General features: G+C 38.1%; 1 protein-coding gene and 1 long non-coding RNA gene across 2 annotated transcripts in view; one reads left to right on the forward strand and one right to left on the reverse strand.

Annotated features, from left to right (window-relative positions):
* SNRPC (small nuclear ribonucleoprotein polypeptide C) lies at positions 1-10,976 on the forward strand. Its single transcript, XM_061146493.1, has 6 exons — positions 1-120; positions 469-511; positions 3,950-4,058; positions 6,236-6,325; positions 7,696-7,800; positions 10,392-10,976. Exons 1-6 carry the CDS (start codon positions 113-115, stop codon positions 10,514-10,516), a joined length of 480 nt encoding a protein of 159 aa, XP_061002476.1. The 5' UTR covers positions 1-112; the 3' UTR covers positions 10,517-10,976.
* Positions 2,951-12,762, reverse strand: part of LOC133059422 (uncharacterized) — a 25,369-nt gene continuing 15,557 nt past the window's right edge. Inside the window, exon 4 of the long non-coding RNA XR_009693551.1 lies at positions 2,951-4,211. This is a non-coding gene — a long non-coding RNA (uncharacterized LOC133059422). The remainder of the gene's footprint in view (positions 4,212-12,762) is intronic.

Here is a 12,762-nt window from a genome sequence, read left to right on the forward strand (position 1 = left end):
GATTGGATTTCTGAAGTCGCGTTTTACTCGTCACTTCCGCTGCGTCGGCGCTGACTGAGCGCGTCACTTCCAGGCGGCGCGGAACGGAGTTGCCAACGGCCTGTGGAGCAACATGCCTAAGTGAGTTGGGGGCCTGTACTTGGGTGTTCGCGGCCACGGTTACTAATTGTCTCCCTGCGGGAGAACGCAGAGCGGGCTCTGGCTCCGGTAGCCTCTAAGGGAGCGAGCGGGTCAGGGGAAGGACGGACGACCCGGATTTCTCGTTACTCTTTTTCGAGTGCGGAGGTCGACTCCGCAGAGGCAGCCAAAAAGCTTAACTTGCGTCGGGACGTTTTGTTTGAGGGAGGTCTTCATATAGTGAATAGGTATTTTATTTTATATTTCAGCTTCAGTGAATAGCAGCTCGGATGGGCATCTGTTAACTGGTTGTCATCTTCTCTTTTTTTCTTTACCGCCCCCCTTTTCCAGATTTTATTGTGACTACTGCGACACATACCTCACCCATGACTCTGTAAGTAGTGTTTCTTTTCAGTTTCAAAAAACCGTAGGCCTGCCATTTGCAACAACGTGGATAGATTTACAGAGTATTATGCTTAGTGAAATAAGGTTGTCAAAGAAACATACTCTTTTTTATCACTTATAAAACCAAAAAAAAATGAAGCAAAACGGATGTATATAACAAACAGACTCACTGATATAGAGAAAAACTAGTGGTTACCAGTAAGGAGAGAGAAGTGGGGAGAGGTAAAATAGGATAAGGGATTAAGAGTTTTAAACTACTATGTATAAAATAGGTAATTGTACAACTCAAGGGAAATAGCGCCATTATTTTGTAACTTGAAATTTATTTGTAAATTGTATGGCCTGTGAATTACAGCTCAATAAAACAGTTACTTTTTTTTTTTTAGTGAAAGGAAACCTAAGCAAAGCCTTGTATGTAATAAATTAGATTAAAAGTTTTTTTTTAAATTTCTGCTTTTCATCTCGCTAAGGTTTAAGGGCTACTGCTTGAAGAAACTACTTGGGGTGTTTGTTTTTCCACCCTTCCTGTAACTGTATTTATAATTCAAAGTTAATCTTCCATCAGTCAGTGTTTTAAGTGGAGACCCACAATAATAAAAGCTTTAGCAAATTTAAAGATGAAGAAAAAAGTCTGTGACAAGTAAAACCTCTAGGAAAATGTCCTGAGGTTCTAATATTTGTTTGTGTCAAGGCTCTCAAATGTTTGACTGACTAAATTGGAAAGAAATGCCTACATTTTGAGGAGAGTATTTTGATTAAAAAATAATTAACTGATAATAACAACAACAACTAATATTGAATATTGTGTGTCAGGCAGTGTTCCACATGCTTTACAGTATCATTTTGTTTAATGCTCATGATAATCCTATGAAGTTAGTATTATCTCCCATTTTACAGAGAGGGAAGCTGAGGTAGTGTGGATAAATAATTGGATGTTACAAAACCATTAAGTTGTGTAGAGGTGGAAGATGAGTCAAGCAGTTTAACTCCAAAGCTTCTATGCCAGCAGCTCTCACATTTTTCATTTCACGGTCCCTTTACACTCTTAGAAATTACTGGATGGTAGGTTAAATGATTTATCTCCATTAAAATTTTCTGTATTTGAGGTTACTTAAAAATATTAATTCATTTAAGGTAATGATAGCAGAAGTAACACTTTAAAAGTGAAAAATAGCTATTTTCCAAAACAAAAAATTTAGTGTGAAGAATGGCATTTTAACCTTTTTAAGAGTCTTCTGTAACATCTGACTTAATTGTCTTCTACTTTACATCTGTCACACTTTGTTTTGGTTGAAGTATATGAGGAATCCAACTTCACATGTATGTAGGATCTAGGAGTACTTTAATATTGTTTTGAGACATTTGTGGATATTCTTTAATATTCTTGTATTACTGCACCAAAACTCAACACATAGTTAGTTGCAGTTTGGAATTTAAACCATGTCAAGTGCTCTTAACATTAAAACTCACTGGTCTGTCTTGCACTTTGAATGGTGTCTGTGAGCCACACCTTGAGAATTACAGCTCTCAAGTTTTTTAATCAGAGACCTGATTAAACCAAAACTCAATCATGATGTCATCATGAATAGTAGCTGCAAGAAGTTAACTGATTTCTCTGTTGTCATTTCATTTGGAATTCTAACATATGGTCAGCTGTAATTCAGCATTAATAGATTTGTGGAATATGTATTTCTTCCTCCTAAAGAAATAATAGTTGTAAATATTATATTATTACAGATTGGAGGAGCCCTCTCAGTCATTTGGTATTAGTAGTAGCTTGCCTACAGAGCTCTGTCTTTTTTGTTTTGTTTTTGTGTCCCTAACCCCCTCTCTAGGTCAGACCCTTCGTTGTAATTTTCTGAAGTTTGTGTGGGACACTATGCCTTTCTACCCTTTTCCAGTGCTATTTTGTCATATACTCACTCTGCTTGCTAATGCTAGAATTCAGAAACTGGAAAAATCTCTCTTTATAATAAATATCTCTTTATAAGACATGTCAGGAATCCCTATAATACTGTTTTTCTAACACGATACCTTGTGAAAATAAGTTTCCACGGTGACTGAAGCAGTCCCTGTGGTGGACTTTGAAATGTATAGAAGGTTCAGTGCTCTAACTTTTTGCTGGTTCTTAGGCATGATTTTGTTATTAGGCTTAAGGCATCATTGTGGTATTAGTGTAAGCAGTGACTGGGAGACAGGGGATGGTATTAATATTTTGAGATATACACCAGTTTCTGAGATACACACAATTTCTGCTCATGTGACAGTGGTCATATCTGCTACGGCTGAAGCAATCATGTGAAGGGAGGTAAGAGGGAGGAAGGCAGTCATGAGGTGCATCTGAATGCGATCTGGATTCCAGGCCTTGGTTTGCTACTTACCATGTGTTTTGAGACACATCTTTAGGCATAAATAGAAGATGATAACCTTGTGGTTTTTAAAATCAATTTTATTGAATTACATATATTCAGTTAAATGCATATATTTTAAGTGTACAGTTTGATGATTTGTCAGATGATTACAGCTTGCTGTATGCATAAAGACATAGAACATTTCCGTCACTCCAGAAGGTTCTCCTGTGCTTTTTTGTAGTGAGTCCCTGTGCACCCCGACCCTGACTGATCTGGCTTTTATGACTAAAGATCATTATTACTGATTTTAAACTTTATATGAATGGAGGCTTAGATACTCTGTATGTTTGATTTCTTTTGCTCAGCATGGTTTTGAGATTTGTCTGTATTGCATATATCAGCAGTTCATTCTTTCTGATTGGTATTTCACTGTATTGTGCACCTGTGGTCTTATGGAGATTGAGGCACTACTTGTAAAGTACGTAGCATGGTGTCTGGCATGTAGTAAAAGTTAAACTTAAAAGGTTAAGTGTGTGAAGTTTCTTATGTCAGTTTTATCTCAGTAAAACTGTTAGATGAGCTAAAGGTCTGTGAGGGATTCATATAGAATCTATATTCTAGACCTATGGTCCTTTAAAAGACCATATTTCCATAAACTGTTATTTAAATGTATGTAAGCTATATTGATTTTCCATAGAATAACCTAAGAAAGGGCACTAAAATGATACTGTGTTTTAGATCAGTGGATTGCAAACCTTTTCTTCACATGCCAGATTTTAATTATTTTAGGTTTGTGGGCCATACGGTCTCTGTTGCAGTTACTCAGCTTTGCTGTTGTGGAGAGAAGACGTAGACTCTCCATAGACAAAGTCAGGTAGCTGGGCCCTGGTTTAGATAACACATGCAGTAGGTAAATTACCACCGTACATCGCTGGAAAATGTTTTTAGTGATGCTTTGGCACCCAGCTAAAGCTGTCAAAGGTAGTGAGGCTACCTACAAAAAGGTAAGGCTTCAGAAAATTTCTGGTTTCGGATTGTTTGTTTCTTTGACTGATAACTACGTTTTTGTTTTACAGCCATCTGTGAGAAAGACACACTGCAGTGGTAGGAAGCACAAAGAGAATGTGAAAGACTACTATCAGAAATGGATGGAAGAGCAGGCTCAGAGCCTCATTGACAAAACCAGTACGTTGCAGTCTCCTGTTCTGGTGGGGTAGAATGGTCCCATTCTTTCTTGTCCCTGTGTCTCTGTTGTTTTTCAGAGAAGCAGCTCATTCTGAATGATAAATAGGATCATTCTGATGTGCTGAATAAAAGAAGTGGAAGGTCGTTGGTTTCCTGGGGATATAGGAAAACATTAATATTAATTTTTGACATTAGAGCAATCAGATATTGGTTAGACTAGGAAGTTGGGTAGAGAAGAATGAGTAGTCTAATGTTTCTCTTGATGTGGACCAGATTTTGTAGCAAATTTATAATCTCCTTTATTGTGATTTGTAATTTTTAGATTGGTTTTCCTATTACAGTGTGAAAAGGTAGAGGTGAGTTTGTAGTTCTCTTTGAAGAGACTTATTCTTCCTGTCCTGACAAAGATAACTGGTCACAAAGGAAGTAACTGATATGACAGAATAGTCTGGGTATGTTTTGGACTCTTGCTGTACATGCTATACTCGTTTTGTTTAATTAGGAACATTTTTGTTGTTTGGGGTGGTAAGGTACAAAGCACTGCCGGAAAGAGATACTGTATTTTTATGTTTGATCATCCTAATGTATCTGAAACATGGCCTTTTCTAATTGTTCATCGTACCCACAGCTGGCAGGCAAATGTGGACTTTGATCATGGTGTGTTTTTTTTTTTTAAGCAAGACTGTCATGAAAAATTTTAAGCTCAGGAGAAGGAGAACTTTAAAGAAAGAACCTCCTGTGACTGCCACGCCTGTATCATTCAGCTGCAGCATTGTCTTGTTTATACCAAAGTTGTCTAACGTAGCACTGTTGATATTTGGGGCCTGATCGTTCTTTGTCGGGGGCCCTTCACGCACTGTAGGCTGTTCAGCAGCACCTCCGACCTATACCCAGTAGCCGCCTGTAGCAGTTTCCAGTATCTCCATGCACTGCCTGGTGTCCCTACAGGGACAAAACTGCCCCTTGTTGAGAGCCACCAGATACCTTCATCTACTTCCTTTCCCCTCCTGGATTATTATGGGACAAATCTCAGAAATTATCTCATCTGGGAAAAAATTTTAAGGATGAGTAAATGTTGTTGATGAAAAACTTTTAGAGGAGAAGAAGTGAGCCCTTGGGGATGGACTTGATGTTCACGGTTGTGTTGAGTCCGCTACTGAGCCAGTGGCATTGCCACTCCCTCTTCAGTCTTTGCAGGCTGTCCTGCACAGGATGTGGGAAGTGTCCTGGTTGGAAAAGCCTTTATTAGGGGATATGATCCCTTAGAGAGAACAGGCTCTTTGGGGGCTTGTGAATAGCTATTCATAAATCTCTACTCTGGGTCATTTTTTGCATCTGGTCTTCGTGAATTATCAGTGATCTCCTTGAGTGATTTGACCTCCTTTGCACTAGTGAGGGTGGAGTGGAATGGGGGAGTGTCTGGGCTGCAGACTGCACTGACTTGAGAAAGTCATATTCAAGAATAGACTTTATGCATGTGTATTTTAGTGTTTATTTATGACTGTTTTCCCAAGACAAATATAAACAGTCTTCAGTTTCTCTTGTTTTCATTTGGCCTCATGTTATCTGAGAGAAAAATTAAACGGTAATTGTATCGGACATTTTTTTAAAGATCATAATCTCCTTCAGAGCAGGCCCTTGGCTTTGAATTTGAAATCTTTGTTTCTTTAACATCTCTTAGCTTAGTACATTAATTTCAAAACTGGTGAACCAAAATGGTGTATTGTTTTGATGCAGGAGAGCATATATAGGAAGGACTGAAATTTTACAAAGCCTGGCCTCTGGGCACTTATCACACATTTTTCAAATAAAACTGAACAGCTTAAATTGAGTATAAACTGCATCTGCAGATTAGAGATGACTGCTTCTCATCAGTAAAACATTTATAGGTGGGAGGTTTTCACTCACAGTTAATTAGTCTCTCATAGTTATTTAGCCATAGGAATGCTGATGAAATAAAACTTGGTTAAAAAACCCAGATCAGTAAACCAGTTAATTGCAGTTTTAGCTGGTGAGTATTTAAAGTTGAGTTTGACCATGGTGTTGTAATGCTAGATGAAAGATTTTTAGAGTGAAGTAATGGGACCTTTAAAGATTGTAAAGAACGTGGTTATTTTAGTAATTAAATGGGTTGTTGAGTTCTTATTCACTGTTGTTTTTATTTACTCTCTCCAAAGCTGCTGCATTTCAACAAGGAAAGATACCTCCTACTCCATTCTCTGCTCCTCCTCCTGCAGGGGCAATGATCCCACCTCCCCCCAGTCTCCGTAAGTTTGTAAAGTTTTTACCTTATTAGGTGTAACTGGGAAGATTATCCTTGATTTAGTGAGATTCTCTCACAGTAGGCTTTCAGATGCTCATCAGATGAATGTTGTTGTTCAGTCACTCAGTCATGTCTGACCCTTTGTGACCCCGTGGACTGCAACACGCCAGGCTTCCCTGTCCCTCACCATCTCCCAGAGTTTGCCCAAGTTCATGTCCGTTGCATCGGTGAATATATAGACAGTAATAGATGACAGCTTCAGTGGTATAATTTCTGAAATATCTTTAGAGTTACATTCTTATTGCACTGTTACTAGGTCTCAAGTGGGTCTGAGACAGATAAAATGGATAGCTCCGAATGTACCTGTGATTATGAGCTGATGTGTAAAGAGGTACTGCTGAGGTATTAAATTATTTACTGCTATGGATGCAACACTGGAGGACTGAAACAGCTGATAAACTCCTCAGTCTCTCCCAAATTTGTAACCCATCTAACACCAGTATATATACCTTGAGAAAGACAAAAATTGCGTAGTTAGGAGTGGGTCAAAGGACTCTTCTGTTCGGGAAGGTTTATTGTTTCTGCAGAACAGACAGGTGGAGATGGAATAACTAGGCCTAAATTCTTTGTCCTTCCTGTAAGGGTTCAGATTGAAATTGAACTCAGAGACCTAAATTCAGTCCTGTAAGTAATCATGGATATAAACACAGAGAAGTAGGCTAGACTGTTAGTGACCCACCAGTCCCTTCTTGGAATCTTGCCATCCTGGGACCTGATCAGGCTCACAGCAGCTTAAGGTCATCTCTCTCCCTAGTCTGTCCCAACTGGCTGGCAGTCAGCTGTTATTATTCTTAATAGTAGAATAGGCAGTGGTATGAATGTACATAATTAACCTCACCATTTTCTTATTGTTGGATATGTAAGAAACATACATATGTTTCTCATGTAAGTTGTTCCAGATTGTTGCTGCTGTAAAAGAGTCAGGAATATCTCTGCATATATGTTATCATATTTCTAAAGACTCTTTTAAACCTAGGTTTTGATTAAAAAAAAAAAAAAAAAGACCTGAAATTGAAATTAGATACTTGTCGCTTAAGATCATCAATTTTTTTAAAAATAGAGTATAGAGTTTAAAATTTAAAACTGTTGGAATTTAACTTCGGAAACTTATCTTCACTTTACACTTCTGTCTGGGAAGGCTCGTTTCTAGTCATAACATAATTAAAGTTTTGTAGCCAGCTATTATAAAACAAATCATAAGAAATTACAGAATTATTGCAGAATTTGGGCCAGGTCATGAAGCCCTATTTCATTAAAAAGAGAAATTGTTAATATACAAGAACATCTCAGTCTGAGGCCCATTTTTTATTTCAGCGGGTCCTCCTCGCCCTGGGATGATGCCTGCACCTCACATGGGGGGCCCTCCCATGATGCCGATGATGGGCCCCCCTCCTCCTGGGATGATGCCAGTGGGGCCTGGTAAGTTTGGGTCTCTTTCCTTCTTGGATGCTCCATTGTGTTCTAGCTTTTGATTTAAATAGAATTCTTAATTAGCTGTCTAAATGTACTGCAACAAATTACATTTGGTGAATCTATTGATAGTAAAAAGAAGTACTTTGTTTATCAGTGTAATTGGATGGTATCCAAAGACCTTGTGCAACTGAAAGGAAGATAAGACTGTCTCTTTTTTTCTTCTCTGACCCTCTTGTTTACTTGCCCCTCCTGACTTTTGGCTGATTATAATGAGGAGAAGGGTAGATACATACTTAGGCTGCTGCTTTCTTCAGTTTTGTTTTGGAGCAGAACTGCCCCCCTATTGCTAATTTTAATCTTTCAGGTTAAGTGGGTTAATTAGTAATTATGAAAAAGGTTTTAGGCCTGGTAGTTTTTTATTCAGAAGGGGGAAAAAAAAACTTATACCTCAAACATTTGATTTTAACATAAACATAAATGTACATTGATTTGTAGTTTTCTGATATGCGGTCAGGGCTTTTGCTTTGAGAATGAATCTACTGACTGGAACATCATATGTTTCTTGCATAAACCAGTAAGCCACACTCATAATACATCCTTTACCAACTTTAGTTTCATTTTTCTTTGAAGTGGTTAGAGACCTTGTGAGGTAGTTTAGTTCCTATTTTTTATGATCTTCTCGCCTACCAAATTTGTGAGTACATTGGGCAGATGATTTGCCTGAGTCTTTCTTAGTAATCAGCGTAGTTTTTACAGAAACAGTTGTTTTTCTGTGTTTGTATTTCATTGGTTTGCAGAAGAAATTATTTAATTAGAGTACATACAACTGACATAAGAAGCTTACACCCCAACTGTTAAGACAATATAGTAGCTTCCTAGTCAGAAGCAATCAGTATGCTTGATGTGGGTGTCATTTAGGGGGGGAAAGTTTAGATAAGGAAAATTCCTGCCTTACTGGCTTGTAAATCCAGAACACAGTCTAAGTGATTTGGATGTCTTTTACATTCTTAAATTGGGGTCACAAATTCAGATTCCTAGAGGGGTTAGGGATGTGAATTGGGAAATGCTTTGACTCATGTAAAGTAAGCTTCTAGAACTCAGTATCCATGTGTGCTTGACATTTGAGAATACAGGCATGGTGTTGCTAGTTTGCCTGAGTATTTTGTTGTTATTTTTAGCCAGGATAAAATAATAAAGTATGGCATTTCACTAAAAGTAATTGAGTAGTTGGGGAGTGGGCAGGGATAAGAATGGGTGGGGATAAGATAAAGTTGACTACGGGTGGATAATTGTTGAAGCTGGTTGATGGGTACATGGATGTTCATTATATTCTTTTTACTCTGCTTGTGTATGTTTGAACATTTCCACAATAAAAAGATGTAAAAAGGAATACTTGATAGTTACAAGACATATTAGTTGCCATTGCTGACAACTAAATAAGGTTTAATGCACAATGGAGACCAAAGGAAACAAGTGTTCAGGGGCCTCATTTAGTCTTTGGTCTAGATCAGTTTCTTCTAAGAAACTGATACAGGTTATGCTGAATACAGCTTATGTTATGGAGGGAGTCTTAATAAGATATTTAGAAGTTTAATATTTTCTGTTTCTGCTGAAATTTATCTTAAAATAAATTCTGTACCTGTTGGATTTTGTGTTTTTGCATATATTTGTGTTTTGCTTTTTGTGATAAGGCTATATTCAACTTTAAATATAGTTTTTTCTTGAATCATTATAAGCCTTTAATCAAAACGATTTAGTTGAAAATAATTAGGTAAAATCTGATATTTAAAAAGAAGCTACGTAACATGAAAATTATGAGGCATAGTAATATAATTAATATCGTGAACCCAACACCCAGCTGAGAAAGTGGAACATTACCAGTCCCATGAAGCTGCCTGTGTTCCTTCCCAACCCTCACCTGTCTGCTTGCCCTCCCTTCCCTGGCTCATTTATTTGGCTGGTATTAATTATATTGATGGGACACTTTAAAAAAAATTCATTTATAGTTTCTGAAATGCATTAGAAAAATCAGATTTGTGTGTGTGTGCTAATTGTTATAAATCACATTATTGCCTATTATTTTTCTTGACTTGAGCTAAGTATGGTTACTAACAGGTTCTCAGCATGGGCCTCCTGCTCACCTTTCCTACAACTCCGAACAAACGCTTAGTGGTAAGATTGTCCTCTGTGCCTGTGTACATTCATGAACTAGCTCCTGGTTATATGGTGGATAGAAGTGATTAAAAGAGCTGACTGAGTAACATGTGACTTAGCTGTGAATTTCCCTGAGTGAGAAAAAAGGTCAATTTAGGGAACTGGTCCCTGGTGATTTCTGGAAAGCAATCTATTAATAGTTTCCCCCTTACTATCATTAGATCATGATTCCCATATGGTTCTTGTGTTGACCTTTTTGTTTTTTGTTTGAGAATGTCTAAGTAATTTACAGATGTGATGGATTTGTTGCATTTCTTCTGTCAAGTATGTCTTTTTTCCAGCATTTTGCAGGGGGGGCTATTTTGTCTTTAATTGAAGTCCCATCAAGCTCTCATAAGTAGTATTTTTGACTCTCTTTCTTTCTTTTTTTGTTTTGCCTGCAGCTCCTGGAATGAGGCCGCCTATGGGAGGCCACATGCCAATGATGCCCGGGCCCCCAATGATGAGACCTCCTGCCCGTCCCATGATGGTGCCCACCCGGCCAGGAATGACCCGACCAGACAGATAAGGAGATTGGGGAGCCTCTTTATATCAGTTTTATATTACTTGTACTTCACCAGGAGATCATGGTGCTGTGACTTGGGGTGTTTTCTAATTGCATGACAAGGAAAACTTGTTCCCCCTTCCTATCAGAGAGAGTAGTTTTGGAGGGAAGTAGTGGGACAGAAGAAACAATTTTCATTTGTATTGTGAAATGTGAAAATAAAATTGTCAACTCTTTTAGTTAAAAATGTGTTCCCTTTTTTCTCCCTTCTGTGTTCTTTTTGTATTATAACAGAGATTCCTGTTATCTTTCTCTAGCTCATTCTCCCTTCAGCATGCCCTCTGCCTGACATTGTTTCCCTTAGCTGTAGAGTGGGTCCCTCTGGGGTGCCTTGTCTTTATTTAGTAAAGTTCGCTTGTGCAAAAACTGGTAAATCCAACACTTGTAGAGCTTTTGTCGATTAAAATAATAAAGAGCACCTGGTTAATTTTTCACATTAATAATACTTTGTGTAGTAAGTGGACAAGTTTAATTTAAAAGCATAAACTTCTTTTATGCTGAAGTAGGGAAAAAGGCTTCACAGAGAGTGCATGTCAGCTTGCCAAGAACTGCCTTAACCTCAGCTTCTCCTTCACTCAGCTCCTCTTTTTCTTGGGCTTCATATAGAAAATTCTCTACTAGTAATAGAAAACTTAGGCAGATTTTCATTGTGCAGAAGATATCTTGAGAACGTCATTTGTTATGTCACCAGGCTATAAAAGGAGGATATTTTCAGGGAGGCATCTAGAAAGTAAGCCATTGCCACTGTCCAGCTTAGTGTAAAATCTAAACTCCTGTTTCATATTACAAGTGGGAGTAAACATTGTTATAACCTCTGGGGAGGGCAGTTTGGCAGTATCACTCAGAATTACAGTACTTGTGTCCTTTGACTTAGCGTTTCCAAGTTCATGGAACAGATTTAGCCTATAGATAGACTTGTATGAAATGACATGTGTACAAGATTATAGCAAAAAACTGGAAATCACACTGGTGTCTGATGAGAGGGAACTGATCAAAGATGTTAACATCCACATCGTGGCACATACCGTGCATGTTGAAACAGAATAAGGAAGTTCTGAACCAATGGGGAAAGATTTCCAAGATACACATTGTCCCGAATCTTGGTTTGTTCACATAACAATGTCTTGTTTGCTGCTGTCCTTTTGTAAAGGAAATACCTGTATATGCCTGTGTGTGCTTAAAGGATCCCTGTGCTTAAAGGATCCCTGGAAGGACAGTTCAGCAACTGGAAATACTGGTTGACTGTAAAAAGTAAAAGAATGGCTAGGGGACAGGGATGAATGAGAAAGGTTTGCCGCTTTTTTGTATCTGTTGGATTTTGAATCATTCTCTATTGAAAAAAGCCACCTTTGCCATCTGAGGCTATTGTTAAATGTGATGCTATGGCAGAGCGTGCCCTAAACCAACAGTTTACAAACTGGCTGGTGATCAGAATTACAGAAGACCTTTCCCAAAGTAAAGATTCCAGATTTGGGGACTTGGTGGCCCAGTGGACTGCCCCTTCCAGTGCAGGGGCGCAGGTTGAAGCCCTGGTCAGGGAGCTGAGATCCACATGCCTTGCGGCCAAAAAATCAAAACATGAAACAGAAGAAACATTGTAACAAATTCAATAAAGATCTAAAAAAAAGATCCCAGATTTTGATTCTATGTATCTAGTTTAGGGCTTTGGAAATTTGTGTTTTGAGAAAGCTCCCTAAGAAATTTTGATTATTCAGTGGGTTTGGCAAGCTCTGTCTTAGGATCTATTATACTCAAGAATACAACTGTATATATGTGTGTGTGTTCATAATTTTTAAAAGATTTGTAGCTAGAAAGTTAAATGACGATAGGTTGATTGCTTTTTTTCGTAGAAACTTGTGAATATTTTGAAGAAAAGCTACTTTAGGCAAATAAACCACCACATCTAGGTAAATAAGAGATTAGAAAGAGATTAGATTCTTACAGCCAGACGATCTTTATGCTCAGCCTCTGTAGAAGCTAAGTCAGCTTCTTAGTCTGAGCTTTTGCCAGGAGTACTTGTTGCTTTTTAGTTTTTTATTGTCACATCTTTTTTAAGGAGGATTTAAGTCTCAGAAATTGATAGTTTGTGTCTTTTATAGCTTACATTTGTTTTTAAAATCTTCTGCAGGCTTAAGGGTTTGTTAGGGAAAAACCTTGCCAGTTGAGCTTATATGTGACTCAGCAAGTTTCTGCTTTGGATGGCTCTGTCA

Source organism: Dama dama, chromosome 7 (genome assembly GCF_033118175.1).
Source record: "Dama dama isolate Ldn47 chromosome 7, ASM3311817v1, whole genome shotgun sequence".
NCBI lineage: Eukaryota > Metazoa > Chordata > Mammalia > Artiodactyla > Cervidae > Dama > Dama dama.

Bases quoted from the DNA above. Each gene is read 5' to 3' on its own strand.
- SNRPC (XM_061146493.1), top strand. The intron at 4,059-6,235 runs GTACGTTGCAGT...CTCTCTCCAAAG, and splicing joins GAGCCTCATTGACAAAACCA to CTGCTGCATTTCAACAAGGA. The intron at 7,801-10,391 runs GTAAGTTTGGGT...TTTTGCCTGCAG, and splicing joins GATGATGCCAGTGGGGCCTG to CTCCTGGAATGAGGCCGCCT.